The sequence below is a fragment of the Pan paniscus genome, chromosome 3, assembly GCF_029289425.2.
Source record: "Pan paniscus chromosome 3, NHGRI_mPanPan1-v2.0_pri, whole genome shotgun sequence".
Lineage (NCBI taxonomy): Eukaryota > Metazoa > Chordata > Mammalia > Primates > Hominidae > Pan > Pan paniscus.
In genome coordinates, this window is record NC_073252.2 from 113,231,512 (window position 1) to 113,254,424 (window position 22,913).

Sequence of the window (22,913 nt, forward strand, 5' to 3'; positions counted from 1 at the left end):
ATATTATTCATGAATAAAAATATTTTAGTAAAAATATTGTCATATATTTTAAAGAATTGAAAATATTTTATACATTACTGTAATTTGGTTTGCATTTATAGAATCAGAAGAATGGCACTGTAAATTCTAAATATTCCTTTATGTAAAATGATTTGTTTGTCTTCCATATTAAGTATAATTTTATTTTAGAACTTTAATTGGTGTTTCCCTTTTCCGAAAAGGAATTATCATAGATGAGATGATATGAAGTAAATGAAAATATAGTACTCTGAAAACAGAGATATTTTACAAAAGAAAACCAAACAAATAATTAAATATAATGTAAAATAAATAAAGTAAAATGAATTCTGATACTCTAAACCTACTATATAATAAAACAATGATGAATTTTTTTGTCAGCTCAGCTGTTTATACCTGTTAGAGGGTGGGAAAGAGCAAAGTAATTAAATTAAGAGGAAAGAAAAATCATGTGATGAACACAGGAGTGTATGAAAGAATATACTTATCACCCTGCTAAAATATTCAATATTTTACAATATTCCCATAGAGGGCAATATTGTATAAAAGATGGTGAACCAAGAATCTGCCAATTCATCTCTGTTGATATGCTTTAAAGAAAACTGCTGTTACCATAAATTTGGAGCTCCACTTCCCCTCAAACTCTAATATATAAACTGATGCACACAAAAACGTAACACAGAGTCTCATCAAAGGCAAAGAAAATTAATCTGGTATCCTACTTACTGGAAGATTACTTGAGTGAATAGCCTCCAGTTTCACCTTTAATTTGATTTAATCACTGCATCTCAGATCTCAGATAGCAGATTGAATTCTACTATACAACTTACATCTATAATACACACATGTACATATATATACACAATACCATTTAGTTTATTTGAAATATTAATAAGGTAGTGCCTTCTTCAGTGCCTGGAAAGTAAAGGTAAACTACAGGTAACACATAAAGTGCCGCAAATTTTGTAAAATTGAAGTCTTGTCAATGATTCAAATATAACTCTAAGGATCTAACCATAGAATAGGGCTGGGCCATGGAGAATGCAAAATTACACTTAGCTATATCTCTCAAATTTATTTCTATTATAAAATCATCATGCACTCATCTACCTTCCTTATTTAAATATACTCCTTTACTTTCCCCTCTTGTAACTCAGAAAGATTGCTTCACTGTAAACCCTTTCCTCTCAAAGATGTTAAGTATATTAGAACTTGAAACATTTGCTCTTAAATGACCTTCGTAATAGCTGCTAATTTGCATTTAGCATATACTGAAAGAAAAGACATTGTGCATTCTGTAGTATCATTAAAACAAACTATTATCTTAAACATTCAATTATCTACAGATTTTAATAAACATAGTGATATGGAATACATGGAATTATGAAGCATACTATAACGTTCTACCTGTCTGCTATGCCACAGATGCAATTCTACCTTCAGAGAGATGAGTCTCCTCAGTTCCCTCATTATGAGATGTCCTATACAAGATCATTATGATTATATCCTATAAAAATTATTTTAAGGCTAATGTAAATAAATGAAAATTAATACGACTATAAGCCAGATTTAGTCATAAGAAATATAAATCTAGTCCTTTTATTTAGGACATCCAATTTGTACCTGAATATTAAATCAAACTAGAGTAAACTGTTTAGTTCAAATTAAATTATGTGAATCTTTAAAATAACGTTAATTACTTGTCAAGTACAACTTCTCAAGTCTAAATAATTAATATTCTTCAATCTGCCAAAGTAACTATGGTAATCAAGCAATTCTTGTGTGTGTTTGCAATTAAACAAGAGGTACATTTAGAACAATCTGGTTTCTTGAAATCCCTATCTCAAATTTCCAGATTACTTTGAAAGGAGTTATTCCTCCAGCATAAAGCACTATTTGGCCTGACCCTTCATGACCACTGTTAGGATGATGAAGGGAAAAAGGCTATTTGTTGAACCTGATACTCTGAGTCACAGTTGATAGTAGAGGTTTGTTCCAATTTACTTGCTTTCATAATACATTCAATACTAACATTATGTAATCTTCAACTCATTTAAAATCTTCAGAGTTTTCAAAAGATGTTCTCATAGATTATTTGATTTGAGGGTCACAATGATCCTATTATTAGTTATTGTGGTATTATATCTGCATTGTATAGGTTAGAACGCTGAGACACAAGTAGCAAACCTGGGATCAGCAACAGGACTCACTAACCCTTAGCCCTGTGGTCTTTCCACTATACCAAACAGTCGTCTGAATGAACGTCCCTGGAGAATGCCCCTTTTCATTACTCTGTAAGCAGAGTGGCCTTTCAGGTGGCCATTCAAAACCCTGTGCTTTATAATCCACTTGGTAATATATAGATAAAACAAGAGTTATGCTTTTAACCTTTCTATATGGCAAGTTACCAATAATTTGGTAGCATTGAAATTCTGGTATCTTCTCCATGAATATGTTTTATACAAATGCTTATCTATACCAAGATCTGTTCTAAAGAATAGTAGAGAAGGAAAGATTTAATTAGGCTTTAGAAATACTAGGCAGCACAGGGAATCATAGTTCATAGTCATTGGCATATGCTAAGGGGAGAATTAAAATGAGGGAAACTTGTGAGATTTTATTTTCTGTTCATTTTTATTTAAATTATACAATTTCTTTTTCTGGTTTGAAGAAAGAGGTGGATCAGAGAATTTCTCAGACCGGTGCTAAGATATCACAATCTAGATCACTGGTTGTCCAATTTTTGTGACCCACAACACAGAGACACTAAACAAGAATTTCAGAAAATAACTCTTACTTCTTACTTTGACTGTGTGCAGTGCATTTGATTTTCTTTTTTGTTCCATTCCATTCCATTGTATAAACATTTTGAAATGCTGACCTAAATCTACTAATGTAAATGCATATAAAGAGTCATGAACTGAATTTTAAAAAATGAACCTAGATTCATTATGTATTTACACAGTACTGAATATAAAAAAGATCAAGTCATTTCCATGGTATAATAATTGGAACTTTTCCCTAATTTTTCATTTAGCTATTTTAATAATCTAAGCAGAACACCATTATTATTTCACAAAGTGACTGTCAATAGAGAATGCTATTCTTTGGGAATATAGAGGCAAAGAGGCAGACCAGGTTGTCATACAAACATGGAATTAAATGGAGCTTTGAGGTATACAATAATAGCACTGGCCTCTCTTCATGTAGACAACACCAGAATAACTAATACGTTAATTCCTTTTAGGACTTTAATTATTTACAATTATAAATTTATAAACACTTAAAAATTCCAAATTTCCAATTAAACAGGAAAAATGAGTTTTCATAAAACTGTGCAGTGTAGCACTCAGTATTTTTTCATGATTACTGTGAAAAAAATCATAGAAATGTTATCACTACCTTAATGCTATCTCACTGCTGCCTTACAAGTCTGGAAGAATTTTAGGGTGCTACTATTAAGCTCATTTAGTTGTGTACTGTTTGTAGAGTGAGAAGTTCTGACCTAATTCGAAAATTTTAAAAGGTTATTTTCTTTTGTGAAATGTGTAGCTATAATTTGAGGAAAATAATCATTGCTTCAAAATATAGAAGAAAGAAGAAAAAATGTAGCAGAATGCATGATTTGTCTAATTCTTCAGCCTTTTGTCATGTGACTTTGTAGTTCCTCTCAATAAGAAGGTTACCATATTTCCCCACCCCTTTTCTTTTGGTGGTGGTACATGATTCGCTTTGACAGTAGAATGAGGGGGAAGGGACATTATGCTAATTTCGGGTTTGCTTTCTTGTAATTCCGTCATCACTGTGAGAAGGACATGCCAGGGCACATGGACCAACACTGCCCAGCTTAGGTGTTCTTGCCAAGACTAGCTTAGGGCAGAGCCCATAAATCACCTATATGTGCATGAGCAAGCCTAGTCAATACCAGCAAAAGACAACCAGATCAGCTGAACCAAACAGACCTGCTGATCCATGAGCTGCAAGGAGAATAGAGACAGAAGCAAATTATATTAATGCAATGAACATAAAAATAAATGGAGCTTTGAGTTATATATTAATGTTCACCTCTTTATATCAATAACAGCAAACAATATTAATTCATTTTGGTAGTACAATTGTTTGGATTTATGGGTTTTCAGATAAAAACTTAGAAATGCTTGTCTTAAAAATTTTAAAGACAAAAATGTATATTTAAGACATAAATTTTGGATAGCTTGTTACACAGCATTACTTAATTGACATAAAGTTGTTTTCTCTCCAGCTAAAGTTGTTGTAAAATATCTTATTCTACCTAATATATAGCTATATGAATTGAAGCAAGAAAAAATAATGATCGTGTTTCCTTATCAGTAGAAATTGTTATATGATTTTAAAATGCTTCTATCTATAGTAAATTTTTTAAAATACTCTTTAAAATGTGAGTAAATTTCAAGCTTTTTTTTTTTACCCTGTTTAGGTCTGCCTATTTCCATGGAGCAAACATATTCTATGATTCTTAAACAATTTGCTATTTTATTGTTAAAGTAAATATGGAGTTCAAAGCAGAAATGGCACTCATAACTCCACAGCAATGTTTGTTTGTTTCTTTTTTACTTTCAGCCAAGATATAAAGTGAAAGTCATACCTTTTTAAAGTAAGTGAATTTTTGGTACTAAATGATCCTAGATTTATGAAGGAAGACATTTTTGACTGATGTTATTTATGAATGAATTATTGGAGTACCATCAATTTTACTGTAAAGCAGCAACTGTAAGCTAAGTAGATTTAACTATAATAAAATGTATTAGCTAAAGACACTCAACCTAAGTTTTTAAGTTGATGTTATTTAGTCTGCTTGAAATGAGGACAAATTAATATTTCATTGATTCACACCTACAGAATCATTTCACTTTGTCAAGACAAAAATGTAAAACAAAGAAAAAATACTTTGATTTCTAATTTCAAAAATACAGTTATTGGTTCGCTGTGTCCATTTTCTATTAAAATTAAGACACATTAATACTTCTATGTAGGAAATACGTAGACAAATGGCTAGTAGAGTTGGCCCTCCATATCTGTGGATTCCTGACCCATGGATTCAACCAACCACAGATCCAAAATACTTTTTAAAAGAGACTGGTTGTGTGGTTGTGCTGCACTGAACACGTACTGACATTTTTTCTTGTAATTATTCCTTAAACAGTACAGTGTAACAATTATTTACATAGTGCTTACATTGTATGAGTTGTTATAAGTAATCTAGAGATAATAAAGTATACTGGAGGATGTACGTATGTTATATGCAAATACTATGCCATTTTATATCAAGGACTTGAACATTCTGTGTATTTTGGCATCCACAGGAGGTTTTGGAGCCAATATTCAATGGATACTAAAGGACAACTGTGTACATCAAATCACTTATCTTTTAAGTACTGAGAAATGAGAATAATAATCCTCAAATAATACTAGCAAGTAGTAATAATGACCACAACAATAATAGTTTCACAACTAATGTCATCAAGTAACAGAAATGCCAATAATAATAGCAAGTACTATTTTTCAAACCTTTATAGGGGTGAGGCAATGTGCTAAATGGTTTGAGTTCCCTTCATGATAATACATTTAAGACCAAATTGGGATAGGTATCATGTGAACCTTATTAGATTCTGTAAACTATGTGTCTGCATGCATTTATAGTTTATAATTTGTTAAGAGTTAAGAATAACAGAAAGAGAAATGGAAGAGGAGCAGCAAAATGAGAATAGAGAAGAAATGAAGCCACAGCCTTATGTTAATGATTATAGCAAACTTTGAGTTAGCCTGGTATCTTCTAAGCCATTTTATTTTATTAAAATTAATGCCCTTGGCCAGGTGCGGTGGCTCACGCCTGTAATCCCAGCACTTTGGGAGGCTGAGGTGGGTGGATCACAATGTCAGGAGATCGAGACCATCCTAGCTAACAGGGTGAAACCTCGTCTCTACTAAAAATACAAAAAAAAAAAAAAAATAGCTGGGCGGGGTGGCAGGCACCTGTAGTCCCAGCTACTCGGGAGGCTGAGGCAGGAGAATTGCTTGAACCCAGGAAGCAGAGGTTGCAGTGAGCGAAGATGGCGCCACTGTACTCCAGCTTGGGCGACAGAGCAAGACTCCGTCTCAAAAAATAAATAAATAAATAAATAAATGAAATAAAAATTAACACTCTTACGCCTCATTAAAAAACCCAAATGTCCAACAATGATAGACTGGATTAAGAAAATGTGGCACATATACACCATGGAATACTATGCAGCCATAAAAAATGATGAGTTCATGTCCTTTGTAGGGACATGGATGAAATTGGAAACCATCATTCTCAGTAAACTATCGCAAGAACAAAAAACCAAACACCGCATATTCTCACTCATAGGTGGGAATTGAACAATGAGATCACATGGACACAGGAAGGGGAATATCATACTCTGGGGACTGTGGTGGGGAGGGGGGAGGGGGGAGGGATAGCATTGGGAGATATACCTAATGCTAGATGACGAGTTAGTGGGTGCAGCGCACCAGCATGGCACATGTATACATATGTAACTAACCTGCACAATGTGCACATGTACCCTAAAACTTAAAGTATAATTAAAAAAAAAAAAGTGTATAAATTTAAAGATTGTAAGTAGACTTGCTTAATTTGATGTCTGGACTTTCAGCATCACCATCACTCAAATAATTTACATTGTATCCACTAAGTAATATCTCATCATCCACTTTTCTCCCACCCCCTAACCCTTCTGAGTCACCATTGTCTATCATTTCACACTCTATATTCATGTGTACACATTATGTAGCTCCCAGTTATTACTGAGAACATGCAGTATTCCTCTTATCATTTCTGAGTTGTTTTCTTTAAGATAATGGCCTCCACTTCCATCCATGTGGCTGCAAAAGGCATGATGTCATTCATTTTATGGTTAAGTGGCATTCCATTGGGTATGTATATCACATTTTCTATATCTAATCATCCTTTGAGGGACGCAGGTTTATTTCATATCTTTACTATTGTGAAGAGCACTGAAATAAACATGAGTGCATGTATCTTTTTGATATAGTAATTTATTTTCCTCTGGGTAGATACTAATTAGTGAGATTGCTAAAAGACATGGTAGTTCTATTTTTAGTTCTTTGAGAAATCTCCATAATATTTTTCATAGAGGTTGTACTAATTTACATTTCCAACAAGAGTATATAAGCACTCCCTTTTCTCCACATCCTTGCCAAAATCTGTTATTTTCTGTCATATCTTATCATAATAATAGCCATTCTGAGAAGTTTATACACAGCAAAAGAAATAATCAACAGAATAAACAGAGAAGCTGCAGAATGGGAAAAATATTTACAAACCATGCATCCAACAGAGGATTCATATCCAGAATTTACATGGAACCCAGATAACTCAACAACAGCAACAACAACAATAACAAGCATTAAAAAAGTGGGCAAAACACAGAAAGAGACATTTTTCAAAAGAAGCTATACAAATGGTCAAGAAACGTGGCAAAAAAAGATGAACATCACTAATCACCAGAAAAATGCAAATTAAAATGACAATGGATATTATCTTACTCTAGTGAAAGTGGTATTTTATTTATTTATTTATTTATTTATTTATTCATTATTATTTTGAGATGGAGTCTCACTCTGTTGCCAGGATGGAGGGTAGTGGTTCAGTCTCTGCTCACTGCAACCTCGTACTCCCTGGTTCAAGCGATTCTCCTGCCTCAGCCTCCTAAGTAGCTGGGATTACAGGCACACACCATTTATGTCTTTTCTAATGCATTAAAAAAACTTGAAACAAGCATTTGATGAATGGAGTGCTAAAAATTTTTCATTTTCAAGGTTTACTGACATCATTGTTAACATCAAAATTTGCAAACAAAAAGCATTGAAATTAAGTTGTATAAAGGCAAAGTAAGTACTGAGTAAATCAAATTATATGATTTCAAGATATGTAGACAATTTAGTTTTTTAATTGTATATTGCACTTTGGAATATCTTGAATTGTAGGAAGAAATTCAGGGTCTTTTTATTTCATTGTATGCCTTTATATCTCATATTGGAATTTTGTAACCCATCATTTTAAATTATATATTATTTTAGGTTTTAAAAAATGTTTATGGATACGTAATAGTTGTACATATTTATGGGAAACAGGAGATTTTGATACAAGCATACAATGTGTAATAATTAAATTAGGGTATATTGTTGATGCATAGGAAATGACTCTTCGTGAATTCTCTCAGTGAAAATTTGGGAGTCTTTTATATTTTGCTGCAAGGGGATATCTATTGTTTTCCCAAATATAGATATTTATGCACTCTGGCCTTATCTGCCATCATTCTCATAACAGAATTATTTTCCATTAGAATTAACCTATCTCCATGTTCATATGCCATATTAAGTCAATTAAACTTGAGGTTAGACCTTATTCCATCCTTGTTGGTATAAATAATAGAATTGGGAATATTAATATGTTGTGATAAAGTAGAATCCCAACCTAGTGATTCAGAAGACTTGAATTCCTAGGTCTGAATCTGCAAACAACTAGACCTTGGATCTTAGCATCTTTGAACATATTTCCTGAGGAAATAAAACATTTAACATGCAGTTTACTGTCCACAATACAGCAATATTACTTTACTACTCCAGGAAACTTCTGCCCAGTAAGAATAAAAGTTGCAAATGACTTTACTATCTATTCAGGGACTTCTCAAAGATCTATTTAATGAATAACAAAGTTGTCATCTTCTCAACAGGTAATTTCAATTAACTTCTTACTCTTCATGATTCTTTAAAACGTTTGTCTCAAAGCCCTCACTCTGATGTTTCCAACAATCCTAAACTATTCCATCATAATCCCTACCCAGTGCCAATAATGCCCTCTTCAATCCCCACATTGAAAGACTGCAAAAGTCTCATGAATACACAACCTTTACCCTCTCATTTGAGAGAAGACTATGACTCTGTTAAAATTGTGCTCCTCCTGACCAGGTAAGCAAAAAACTATCAGAGAAGTCACAGAAAGAACTAGGGGACAGAAAAAGAAGGAAGCAAGAGGATAGCAGAGATCGAACCCAGAGGGACTTGGTATGTTGTCAAAAGGTTAGATGGGAGTGTTTTTGGTTCCCCTCATCCCAGGGGCAGACTGCTGTTCCCAAACTATCAGAGAGCTCCCCTGCCCTCACAAGCCCAAGCACTTGGTTGAGCAATGATTTGGGTACTTCTTGAGGGCATTATGCTACACTACCAGCTTGCACAGGGCCACTCGCCCTTTCTCCAAACCTGAGCTATAGTAGCAAGCTACTATGCTGGGTACATATCAATTGTGAGACTCTGCCCTGCTGGAACTGTAGCCTTTGTGTCTCCACATCACTGAATGCCCCCACAGACATTCTCCAGTACCCATTCAGATTGTGGCAGCCACACAGAGCTGGCTGGACCCAGGGGAGCTGCAGGAGTTCCAGTGGTCTAGCCCTCAGGGCGTGCTGCTGCAAAGGGAAGGGAAAGTACAGAACATCAAGAGACAAGAGCATCCCCTGAGACAAAGGAAACCAAAGCATGTATTTTGCTGTACCTGAGAACTTCCAGCATGTGGGCTGAGAAGGACTACACCTCTTCCACTAGAGATGCAGACATTGTGCTTTGCTCCAGGCATCCTACATACTTAGACACACACATGGAGAGAGAAACTTCTCTTTCTTACTCACTGCTACAGACACAGCTGTGGGAGATCCAATAGGAGACTGGCATAGGCGTACAAGTGGATGGCCATTCTAGGACTATTGGGGGTGGCAGTGCCCCCATTGGCAGTGTGTACAACAGGCTTGGGTTTGCATGAAATGCAGATCCTCTCCCTACTCTACACAGAGTGGTAGCATTGCTCCAGTAGAGAGCAGGAAAGCCTCAGATCTGTGTTTGGGGCTGAAGGAGAATGTTCCACTGAAGTGGACTCCTGCCTGCCCAGGCCATGGAGCTTGGCCAGCTCCCGCACCACCTGCAAAGCCCTCAGTGCATTTCATCAGCACCTTCCCTACCACCCCCATCAGGGCTGGTGCATTTTTTCACCACTGAGGGATACAAGGGTGAGATTGGTGGACCAGCTCCATCCAGCTTTGTCCCCTCCTCAGGGGCTGAGCATGGATCTGAGGGCACTGGGTATTCCACAAACCAACCCATTCCTTGAGGCCACAGAGAGCATCTTTTGGTAAAGAAAAAGAAGCTTATACCCATTGGTCTCTGCCACAGCCAACTTTTACCCATAAGCATCTGGCCTGGAGGTTGAACTACATACCCAATGCAAAACTTGCCAACACGAGTGTACAGCACGGGAATAAGATAAGCTTCCTGAGACCTCCACTATCCCAGCACCACAGGAGGCAGGGAACCTGCTCATATGCCTAATACATCACTATTATAACCAGCATTTGAGGAAGCTACCACAAAAATCTATAACTAAGTAACTCCTACAGAGTTTTTTGGCACTAAAAGCACTCAGAACTAGAACCAAATGACCATATACAACTTGTATTATATTCACATCCTCAAGGGGAAAAGAAATCCCATCCAAATGAAAGTAAATTCAAGAAAAAAGGAAAAGATATTTTATTCAGATGGGAAGAAACCAGAAAAAGAATTCTGGTAATATGAAAAAACAGTGTTACAACATCCCCAAGGGATCACATTAACTCCAGCAAGGATCCTAACCAAAATGAAATCTTTGACATTCCTGATAAAGAATTGAAATCATTGATTTTAAAGAAGCTCAATGAGCTCCAACAGAAAGGTGAAAACCAATACAAATAAATCATAAGGATAACTTAAGATATGAGTGAAAGATTTCCTAAAGAGATAAATATTAATTTTAAAAATCCAGAACTTCTGTTAATAAAATATTCATTGAGGGAGTTACAAAGTACGGTTGAAGACTTTAACATTAGACTAGTCCAAGAAGAAGAAAGAATTTCAGACCTTAAAGGCAGGTCATTTTTATTAACCCAGTCTGCCAAAAATAAAGTAAGTGGATTTTAAAAAATAAAGTTTTTGAGAAATATGGGATTATGTAAAATGTTTAAACCTATAAATTATAGGTATTCCTGAAAGAGAAAAGGAAAAAATAAAAGTATGTAAAATTTATTTGATGAAATAATTAAAGAAAACTTCCCTAGTCTTGTGAGAGATTTAGACCTCTAGATATAGAAGGTCAAAGAACTTCAAGAAGCTACATTGCAAGATGAATTTCACCAATTCATATAGTCATTAGAGTATTGATATGGTTTGGCTGTGTCGCCACACAAATCTCATCTTGAATTCCCATGTGTTGTGAGAAGGACTCAGTGGGAAGTAATTGAATCATGGGAGCAGGTCTTTCCCATGCTGTTCTTGTGATGGTGAATAAGTCTCATGAGATCTGATGGTTTTATAAGGGGGAATTTCCCTGAATAAGCCCTCTCTTTGCCTTCCACCATCCACGTGAGATGTGACTTGCTCCTCCTTGCCTTCCACCATGATTGTGAGACCTCCCCAGCCATGTGGAACTGTAAGTCCAAAACCTCTTTCTTCTGTAAATTGCCCAGTCTCAGGGATGTCTTTATCAGCAGTGTGAAAATGGACTAATGCAAGTATGTGAAGTCAACATGAATTAAAAAATCTTAAAATTAGTAAGAGAGGGGCATCTAATCATCTATAAAGAAAATCCCATCAGACTAACAGTGTATTTCTCAGCAGAAACCTTATAAGCCAGAAGATATTGAAGGCCAATTTTGAGACCTCTTAAAGAAAAAGTAAAAAAAAAAAAAAAAAAGTAAATAAATAAAATACCTGTCAGCCATGAATTTTGTATCCTGCTAAAACTAAGCTTCATAAATGAAGGAGAAATAAGACAAGCAAACACTAAGGAAATTTGTCACCTCTATACAAGACCGATGAGAAATGCTAAAAAATGCTGTAAACATGGAAACAAAGGGTCAATACTCACCATCATAAAAACATACAAAATTAGAAAACTCACAGGTCTTATAAAACAATTACAAAATTGAGACTGTAAAGCAACAAGAACAAAATTAACATTACAATAGGAATAAAACATCAATATTAACATTGAATATAAATGGACTAAATGATCCACTTAAAAGATATACATTGGCAAAATAGATGTAAAAAACAGAGTCTAATTACGTGCTAGTAAAGACAGTTATGGACTCAAGGTAAAGGGTTTGAAAAAGATACTTCACATAAGTAAAAATCAAAAGTGAGAAACAGTACCTATAGTTTTATATGTTAAAACAAACTTTAAATAAATGACAGTAAAAAAGACAAAGACAGTCACTGTATAATAATAAAGGTATCAATTCAACAAGAATATATAACAATTCCAAATACATTTTCACTCAACACCAGGGTACCCAGATTCATAAAACAAGTATTACTAGAAAAGAGATAGATTTCCATGCAATAGGATGAGAGACTTCAACATTTCATTTAAAACACTAGACGGGTCATAGAAACAGAAAATTAATAAAGAAACATTGGACTTAAATAGAACTCTACACCAAATGATACTAACAGATATTTACAAAATATTCTGCCCAACAATCATAGAATATACATTCTTCTCATCAGCTCATGAATCATTTTCTAAAATATACCATATGTTAGGATACAAAACAAGTCCCGGTAAATTTTTTTAAAGAAATAATTTCACGTGTCTTCTTGGACCACAGCAGAAAAACAAACAAACAAACAAACTAGAAATCAACACCATAATGAACCCTCAGAATACACAAATACATGGAAATTTAAAAAAAGAAAAAAAAACCTCTTCCTGCTTGATTTTTGGGAGAACAGCAAAGTTAAGATAGAAATCTTAAAAATATTTGAAATAAGTGACAATAGTGACATAACATACTAAAATAGCTGGATACAGCAAAAGCAGTTTAAGAGGGAAATTTATAACACTAAACACCTACATCAAAAAGATACAAAGATTACAAAGGATACCAACCTAACATTGCACATCAAGTAACTAGAAAAACAAGAACAAAAAAAGCCTACAGCTGGCAGAAGAAAAGAAGTAACAATCGGAACAGGGAAAAATAGCATTGAGACCAAAAACTAAATAAATAAGCACTCACACAACCCCACAAAGAATTAGAAACCCCAAAATTTTGTTCTTCGAAAAGATTAACAGAACTAATAGACTGTAAGCTAGTTTAACCAAGATTAAAAGAGTGAAGATTCAAGCACAATCAAAAATGAAAAATGAGACATTACAACTGATATCACAAAAATATTAAAGATCATCACAGACTACTATGAACAACTACCTTCAAAAACTAGAAAACCTAAGGAAATGAATAAACTCCTGAAAATATACAACCTCTCAATATTGAACCAGGAAGAAATAGAAATTCTGAACTGATTACTAATAAGTGGTAAGATTGAATCAGAAATTTTAAAATTCAATAACAAAAAAAGCACAGGACCAGATGAATTCACAGCTAAATTTTACCAGACATACAAAGAACTAGTACCAATCCTACTGAAACTGTTCTAAAAAATCAAGGTAGACAGAATTCTCCCTAACTCATTCTACAATGTCAATATCACCCTGATTCCAAAGTCAGGCCAGACACTACACAGAAAGAAAACTACAGGATGATATCCCTACTGAACATAGATGCAAAATCCTCAAAAAATTACTAGCAAACCAAATTCAACAGCACATCAAAAGATGATACATCACAATCAAGTGGGTTTTACTCCAGTGATGCAGGGCTTTTTCAACATACACAAATCAATAAATATGATTCACCACCTAAATGGAATTAAATGCAAAAACCATATGATCATCTCAATAGATGCAAAAAAAAAAAAACCTGGTAAAATTCAGCATCTCGATATGATAAAAACTTTCAACAAACTAAGAATTGGAAGAACATACCTCAAAATAATAAAAGCCATATGCAAAAAACCCATAGCCAAAATTATACTGGATGGGGAAAAGTTGAAAGCATTCCCCCTAAAAACTGGAGGAAGACAAGTATGCCCACTTTTATGGCTCCTATTCAACGAAGTACTGGATGATGTAGCTGGAGCAATCAGGTGAGAAAAAGAAATAAAAGGCACCCAAATTTGAAAAAAAGAAATTAAAATTATCTCTGTAATCTAAATATGATATTTCATGATCTGATTGATACCTTAAAAAAAACCCTACAAATTATTTTAAGATACTCCTAGACATCTTGATACATGACTTTGGTAAAGTTTCAGGATGCAAAGCAACATGCAAATGTCACTAACATTTCTATACATTAATAATGATCAAGCTGAGAACCAATCTAAATTAAAATAGCTACAAAAAATATCCAGGAATAAGTTTCACTGAGGAAGTGAAATATCTCTACAAGGGTTACTACAAAACACAGATGAAAGAAATTGTAGGAGACACAAACAAATGTAAAACTATCCCATGCTCATGGAATTCAAAGATCAATATAATTACAATGGCCATACTGCCCAAAGCAATCTACAGGTTTAATACAATTTCTATCAAATAACCAATGTGTTTTTTTCATAGAATTAGAGAAAACAATTCTAAAATTCATATGGAACCAAAAAGAGCCCAAATAGCCAAAGGAATCCTCAGCAAAAAGATGAAAGCTGGAGACATCATATTGCCTGACTTCAAAGTACATCACAAAGCTATTGTAACCAAAACATCATGGTACTGGTATAAAAAGACACATAAATCTATTATGGAACAGTAATCTATTCTCTTCCAGGATAAAGATATTCTGGAACAGAAATCTATTTTGTTCCAGAATAGAGAATCCAGAAGTAAAGCCAGTTTCCTACAACCAAGTGATCTTTGCAAAGTCAACAAAAACATAAGGGAAAAGATCCCTTATTCAATTAATCGTGCTGAGAAAACTGGATAGTCATATGCAGAAGAATGAAACTGGACCCTTGTCTTTCACTATATACTGAAATTAACTCAAGATGGAGTCAAGATTTACATATAAGACCCAAACCTGTAAATTCCTAGAGGTAAACCAAGATAAAACTTTTCTAGACATTGACCCAGGGAAAGAACTGATGGCTGAGAACTCAAAAGGAATTTAGAAAAAAACCCAAAAATCATCAATAAGACTTAAACTAAAAAGCTTTGCACAGTGAATAAATAAATAAACAAATAGTGCAAATTGATAACTTACAGAATGGGAGAAAATATTTGCAAACTGTGCATCTAACTATAAACTAATATCCAAAATCTATAGGCACTCAAACAACTCAATAAGAAAGAAAATTGAATAACCTCATTAAAAAGTGGGCAAAATGCCAACATGGTGAAACCCTGTCTCTTCTAAAAATTAAAAAAAAAAAAAATAGCTGAGCATGGTGGCACATGCCTGTGCTCCCAGCTCCTCAGGATGCTGAGGCAGGAGGATGGCTAGAACCCAGGAGGCAGAGGTTGCAGTGAGCTGAGATGGCAGCACTGCGCTCCAGCCTGAGTGACAGAACAAGACCCTGTCTGTAAAAAAAAAAAGAAAAAGAAAAAAAAGTGGGAAAAGGATGAAGACATAAGCAGATAACATTTTAAAATGCCCAGTATCACTAATTATCACAGAAATGCAAATTAAAACCACAATGAAATGCCATTTTACACCACTCAGAATGGTTATTATTAAAAGTCAAAAAACCTCAACAGATGTTGGTGAGAATGTAGAGAAAAAGGAATACTTATACATTGTTGGTGTGAATGTAAATTAATACAACCTCTATGAAGAACAGTATGGATATTTCTCAAAGAACTAAAAATAGAACTACCATTTGACTTAGCAATCCCACTATTGGGTATCTACGCAAAGCAAAAGAAATTGTCACATCAAAAAGACATCTGCCCTCAAATGCTTATTGCAGCACTATTCACAATAGCAAAGTCATGGAATTAACCTAAATGTCCATAAATCGAGGATTTAATAAAGAAAATGTGGTATATTTATACTCTGGAATATTACTCAGCCATGAAAAGAATGATGTCTCATATTTTTTGCAACAACCTGGATTGAAGTAGAGCCTATTATCTAACTAAATAACTCAGAAGCAGAAAGTTGATTGCTGCATGTTCTCACTTATAAGTGGGAACTAAATAATGTGTAAACATAGACATACAGAGTGGTATAATAGACATGAAAGGCTCCAAATGTGGGAGGGTAAGAATGGGTGAGTGATGAGAAATTACCTATTGGGTACACTGTTCACTATTTAGGTGATGGAGATACTAAAACCATACTTCATCACTATGCAATATATGTAACAAAACTGCACTTGTACTCCCTAAACCTAGACAAATGAAAATAAAAAAGATTAATAAAATAAAAAATAATAATTTTCTGGGGGAATATAGTGACAACATTTCATTTTGAGTGAATTTCAAAGAGTAGAAGAGATATTTGAAACAGTGAGGACAGATAATAGTTTTGACAAGTTTTTCTGGGGAAGAAAACAAAAATAGATATTAAATAATAGAATATTTTATTATTTTAAGATTAGACTAATCACAACATATTTGTAGACTGATACGAAAGATCCAATGAAAATGAGAAATCATGATAGAAAAGAGAAATGGTGAACTAATGAAATAACGTCCTTGAGTAAGAGAGAAGGGAGGAATCTGTTAATGAAATGATAACTTAGTTTTTGATAGTATGGACAGTTCTTCTAGAGTAATAGAAAGGAAGGCAGTACATATGGAGGCAGTAGATAGTAAATAAGATGATGTGAGCTTGTGTATGGTCTTTTTAATGTCTTCCATTTCCTGGGTGAAGCAAGAAAAAATGTTGAAAGGGAAGATGAGAATGAAATATTTAACATTTGAAGAGATGAAAAAAATTTAAAAAATAAACATCTAGGAGAAAGGTGTGGTAAATAAGCCAAAAAAATGTAGGTACTGGCCATGAATGTAAAGTATAATTAGTCCAAGAATTTTTACCTGCTACTTTCAGCTGCATTAAAGCAAATGAAAATTAAGGAGTGAAATATAATCAAAGTTGGCATTTTGTCAAAAGTTTATAATTAAAGAGAGGACAAATATGGAATTTGTATTTATCAGGGGTGATTATAATTATTGTACTTCCAATTAAAGGTGGGGCATGAAGACCTGGGGGAGAAGAGAGATAGTGAAAAGTTTCCAACATCAATTCGTGGGTCTTAGTATATCAAAATATTGGAGTTGAGATGCTAGATGAATGAGATTTATTGCTTTCTGCTTTGCTTTGTGCCTTTTAGTAAATAAAAATTTCTGTTCTCACCGTATTTTTCTGGCCCCTTTCACTAGTAAAATACCTGGACAACTATTACTGTAATTTATTCCATTTCTATTAGGCATAAGAAAGTCTTCCTGCCATGTAGATTGGAAATTCCTGCTATTTTGGAAAAAGGAGGTGTTGGTCAAAGAATTAGATGTTTAAAACTGAAAATGCTGAGGTGTGGTAGGTAGAGCAATGGTCCCCAAGGTGGTCCACATCCTAATTTCTAGAACCTGTGCATATGTTACCTTACAAAGCAAGGGGAATCAAAGTTACAGTGGGATTAAATGGTAATCAGCTGAATTTATAATAGGAAGATTATCCTGGGTTATCTGGGTGACCCTGATGTAATCACATAGGTCCCTGTAAGTGAAAGAGGGAGACAGAAAAGGGGGTCACAATGACTTGAAGGGAGAAAGACTTCATCTGTTCTTACTGGCTTTTAGGATTCATGAGGAAGGCCATAAGTTAAGGGAAGCAGGTGACATCTAGCAGTTTGAAAGTGCAACAGATTCTTCCTTAGAGCTTCCAAAAGAAATGCAATCCTACTGACACCTGGATTTATGCTCAGTGAATTCCACTTTTATCTGTCAGAACTGTAAGGCCATAGTTATGAATTGTTTAAGCCTCTCCATTTGTGGTAATTTGTTGCAGCAGCAATAGGAAACTAATACAGGAGGAATTGCAAGAATTTGTGAGGATAAGGTTTAGGGTGCAAACATGGAAGTGAGAGGCTCAAATATGGGCAAAGGAAAAGTCCTTTGAGGAAAGGAGTACAAAAACCATCAGGCCAGGAGTGGAAGGATATTAACATTTATGTTGAAAGGTGATATGGTTTGGCTGTGTCCCCACCCAAATCTCATCTTGAATTGTAGTTCCCATAATCCCCATGTGTGGTGACAGGGATCCAGTGGGAGGTAATTGAATCATGGGTGTGCTTTCCTCCATGCTATTCTGGTGATAGTAAGTTCTCATGAGATCTGATGGTTTTTTAAGGGGTTGCTGCCTTGGTTCATCTTGCAGTCTTCTCCTTCCTGCTGTCATGTGAAGAAGGACATGTTTGCTTCCCCTTCTGCCATGATTGCAAGTTTCCTGAGGCCTCCCCAGCCATGCTGAATTGTGAGTGGATTAAACCTCTTTTCTTTATAAATTACCCAGTCTCTGGTATGTCTTTATTAGTAGCATGAGAACAAATGAATAAGAAAAGGACTTTGAATCAGCACAGGATGGGTAGAGTTAGAGTGACTTTTAAGAAGTCCTCTGATATAGACCTATCCCTCTGTTCATCTGCCACCTCGTCTCTTTGTGTGAAGAAATGAGATAACTCTTGCCAACATCTCAGCTACTGATCTCCCTAGGCCATTCTTATAGTATTGCGGATAGTTTAGATTTTTTTAATTCCTTCACCAATAGAAATTTCAAGTACACCACCAATACACCAAAAATGTGATTGAATGTGAAACTTTTTCAGTGGCATGTATTATGCTATCTTTTCTATTTCTTTATCTTTTTACTAACAGGCCTTGGTTTTAGAGATTGAATAGCTTAGTTCTATCACCTGTTGGTGAATAAAGCCATGCTCTTATTTAGTTTTGTTGTTGTTGTCTTGAAACATGGTCTTGCTGCTGCCCATACTGAAGTATGGTGGTGCAATCACGGCTCATGCAGCCTCAACCTGCTGGACTCAAGTGATCATACCTTCTTAGATTCTGCAGTAGCTGGAACTTCAGGTGCAAGCCACAATGCATGACTATTTTTTTTTAATTTTGTGTAAACACAGGGTTTCACTACATTGCACGAGCTGGCCTCGAACTCCTGGGATCAAGTAATCCTCCAGCCTTGGCCTCCCAAAGTGCTGGAATTATAAGCTTGAATCACTGTGCCCAGCCCTACTCAATATTTAAGCCTCATTTTACAATTTATAAAGGGGGACAGAGAAACTATTAAAATAAATATATAGTTATAGAATAATGAAGTCCCTCTGGCAGCTTGTGATTATGTAGATCATTGTTGCAATACGAAGTTCATGGACAGGATTCCAGAAAAGGCATCTGATAAGGAACAGTTACAATGCTCCTTCCACCTCCGCATTTCCGAAAGGAAGCTTGTTACTGACTGAAGGGAAAATAAGTTTTAATATTTTTTATATATCTAGAATTAATGAAAATAGTTTGGTGTAAGCCCTCCATATACTTGAGAATTTTTCAAGAATACTGCAAGCATGTTATGTAAAGAACATTTTCAGGTGATTGATAGATGAATATATTTTTATTGTTGAAAGATTGTTCAAACATATTGTATGTTATGGTTAAAAATTCAAAATATGGTTATAGGTTTCAACATAATAACAAACAATTCAATAACATCTCTGTTTTCAAAGCTAACTAGCATTAATAATGAAATTATCCGTTGTTTCCAAATTGCTTTGTGCTTTGCTTTGTGCATTTTAGTAAATTAAAATTCACCTTGAGAATTTTTCTGGCCTCTTTCACTATTAAAATACCTGGACAATTATTACTGTAATTTATTCACATTTCTATTATGCATAAGAAAGTCATCCTGCCATGTACATAGGAAATTACTGTTATTTGTAGTTTTTTGTTTTTTAAAATACATTTTAAACTGACAAAAATTATATAAATTTATTGTATACAACATGCTGTTTTGAAATGTGTACACACTATGAAATGGCTAAATTGAGATAATTAACATATGTATTGCCTCACAAACATTTCTGGGGTGAAAAATGCTTCAAATCTGCTCTATTATAAACTTTCAAGCATACAATACATTACATTGTTATTAACTATAATCACTATGCTGAGTAATAGATCTCTTGAACTTATTCCTTTGCTCTTAATTGAAATTGTGTATTCTTCCACCAACATCTCCCCAGATCCCATCCCTCAGTCCCTGCTAACCACCATTCTACTCTCTACTTCTATGAGATCAACATTTTTACACTTCACCTATAAGTGAGATAATGTGGTATTTGTTTTTCAGTACTTTGGCTTATTTCACCAGAAGAGGATATCTAGCATTACACAGCTAACATTTCAACTAATTTATTTAAAGATAAAGTTCTTTAGATCATACACCAAAATTTTGAAAGAGTTCCAAATGGTGCCAAAGTAGCATTTAAGGTTGAAACTAAATTCTCTAAATTTGATTTTAAAACGTTCAAGTTGGTTAAGAGAAGATCCTCTCTAGATAAAATATGAGTATTCAGCATTTTGACTGAAGGAAGCCTGGTACATTATCACTTAAATGATACCCATTAATTGATGTGAAGAAACAGCTAAAATTTTGGGTAAAGGGAATGAAATGAGACATCTATGATTTAAAAAAATGGCTTTGTAAACTTTTTAATGCTTTTTAATTCATTTAAAAATTTTTGCTGTGCAGAAGCTCTTTAGTTTAATTAGATCCCATTTGTCAATTTTGGCTTTCGGTGTTTTATCAAAAGCTCATTATGAGATTCATAAGAACTAAGGATAGGTGATTTTGTCTATATTTGAGCTAGATCTTAAAGGGAGCAGCATAACTTTTGGAACTTGATAAAGAGATATTCAACGTGAATGAACACCAAAAAAAAAAAAAAAAAAAAAGTTACCAGACCTTATGGTTTACTTCTGTCTGCTAAATCTTCTCTACTAAAATCTTAATGAACTTGTATTTCATAAAAGCAGAAAAAAAAAACCCAATAAATTTCTCAGTTATCAATCAATTTTGAAGTAACATCTGCATTTAATTATGTTATGTGCATATAAAAGACAATAATGAGTGCTGGAGACTCAATGCTGCTACCATTTCAAAAGAAAACTGTCAGGCCTAAACTGAAGGTTTCAACAAGAAGAATTTCCCTAAATGTTTCTGTCTGAAGAATACAATACCTGAAAGAAAGAGATTTCTAGTAAGTAATTTATATGCTCATAAATATTTTAAAAAATCAATGTTAAAATTCAAATTACAAAGAAAATCTGTTATATGGATTAACAGAGAAGAGAATCAATCAGTGAAAAGTTCGTATTAGTCATTTTAATAATGAAGTACAAAAGAATAAGGTAATGACAAAAAAGTGACTTGTGTTAGAGGATGACTTGAAGGAATAGCAATTATTAAATATCTGATTACATATTTTATCAGTTAAAATATGTTTCTTTTTTATGTGTGTTTGTTATAAGAAGCAGGTAGGGGTAATAGTCGCCAGCGTGAGCTAGGAGCCTGGAAGAGGGCGCGGTAGGTGAGGAAGGTCAAGTCCAGGAACTCTAGCTCCTTGCCACTCAAGAAATGTCCCCCCTTTCAGAATATGCTTTGCGCATGTCTCCTCTCAGTGCTCGGCTATTTTGTCAAGTCGTCAGGCCTACTGATTCCAAGGCTATGAAAGTGGTGAAACTATTTAGTGAACCTCCCGTGGCCAAGAAAAAGGAAATTTATGACTGATATCCAGATCACAATACTTAACACTGCACTCACGGGGACACTCCAATTTCTTGGACTCTACAGAGATAAGCATCAAGATTTTAAAGATGAGCAAAAAGGACTAAACAAGCTTCGTGGAAAGGGGAAACCAAAGAAACGAGAAGGGAAAAGAGCAGCAAAAAAGAAATAGGGTTGCTCCCTCAAGAGGGAGAATTTCTTCCTCCGTGGCAGAGAGAAGAAAGTGCATTTATTGCCTTTCCACATATTGGAGTAATGTCATCTTCCGAAATGAAGGTTATTTGGAGAAACACAATTATCTCCTAGTTGAAATCTATTCCAGTTAAATTGTGACTGGTTTGTTGAACACATTCTAACCGTGCAAAACTTTTTTGGCCTTGGCCGTGTAATGTGAGGTTTACCTAATTCTCTAATGAAGTGAATACATAAGCTAATATTTAATGGTTTGGGGTGGGGTGGGATGTTGGAGCAATGGAGGGGAAACCTCATTAACTGAGCGTCCTATAGTGTCCTCCTTTCTCGCTTCTTGCTTACGTACTCACCCAGCCCTAAACTTCTTTAATCTAGGGCCCTGCAGCCACTGTCTCCACCACCAAGCTCACAAATCTTCTGTGCCTCTTCACCTACTCCTTTGAGAAATCTATTAAGATGAATTCGCAGGATAAATATCTTTTAACATACTTCCCTTACCTAGAAAGGAAATATTGAATACCTGCTCTATACAAGATACTGGGGCCCTGGTAATACAAGTGATTAGCAAGAGAAATACTCCCTACCTCATGTAAGTTTCTGTCTTGTGGGAGGGACTAAATATTACATAATTACATACAATTGTATTACATGCTACAAAGGAAAAAGCCAGACTTCTATAAGAGTGTGGATGGTTGGGGCCGGGCGCCGTGGCAGATGCCTGTAAACGCAGCACTTTGGGAGACCGAGGCGGGTGGATCAGGAGGTCACGAGATCGAGACCATTCTGGCTAACACGGTGAAACCCCATCTCTACTAAAAATACAATAATAATAATAATAATAATAATAATAATAATTAGCCAGACGTGGTGGTGGGCGACTGTGGGAGGCTGAGGCAGGAGAATGACGTGAACCTGGGAGGCGGAGCTTGCAGTGAG

The 22,913-nt window shown here is 34.8% G+C and overlaps 1 protein-coding gene across 1 annotated transcript; it reads left to right on the plus strand.

Moving 5' to 3' along the window:
* The first annotated feature begins 21,464 nt into the window (after positions 1–21,464).
* Positions 21,465–21,957, plus strand: LOC100986857 (small ribosomal subunit protein mS33-like). The gene is given in 2 exon segments (XM_034958079.1): positions 21,465–21,806; positions 21,808–21,957. Coding segments are annotated over 2 exon segments (321 nt in total). The 5' UTR covers positions 21,465–21,635.
* The last annotated feature ends 956 nt before the right edge of the window (positions 21,958–22,913 follow it).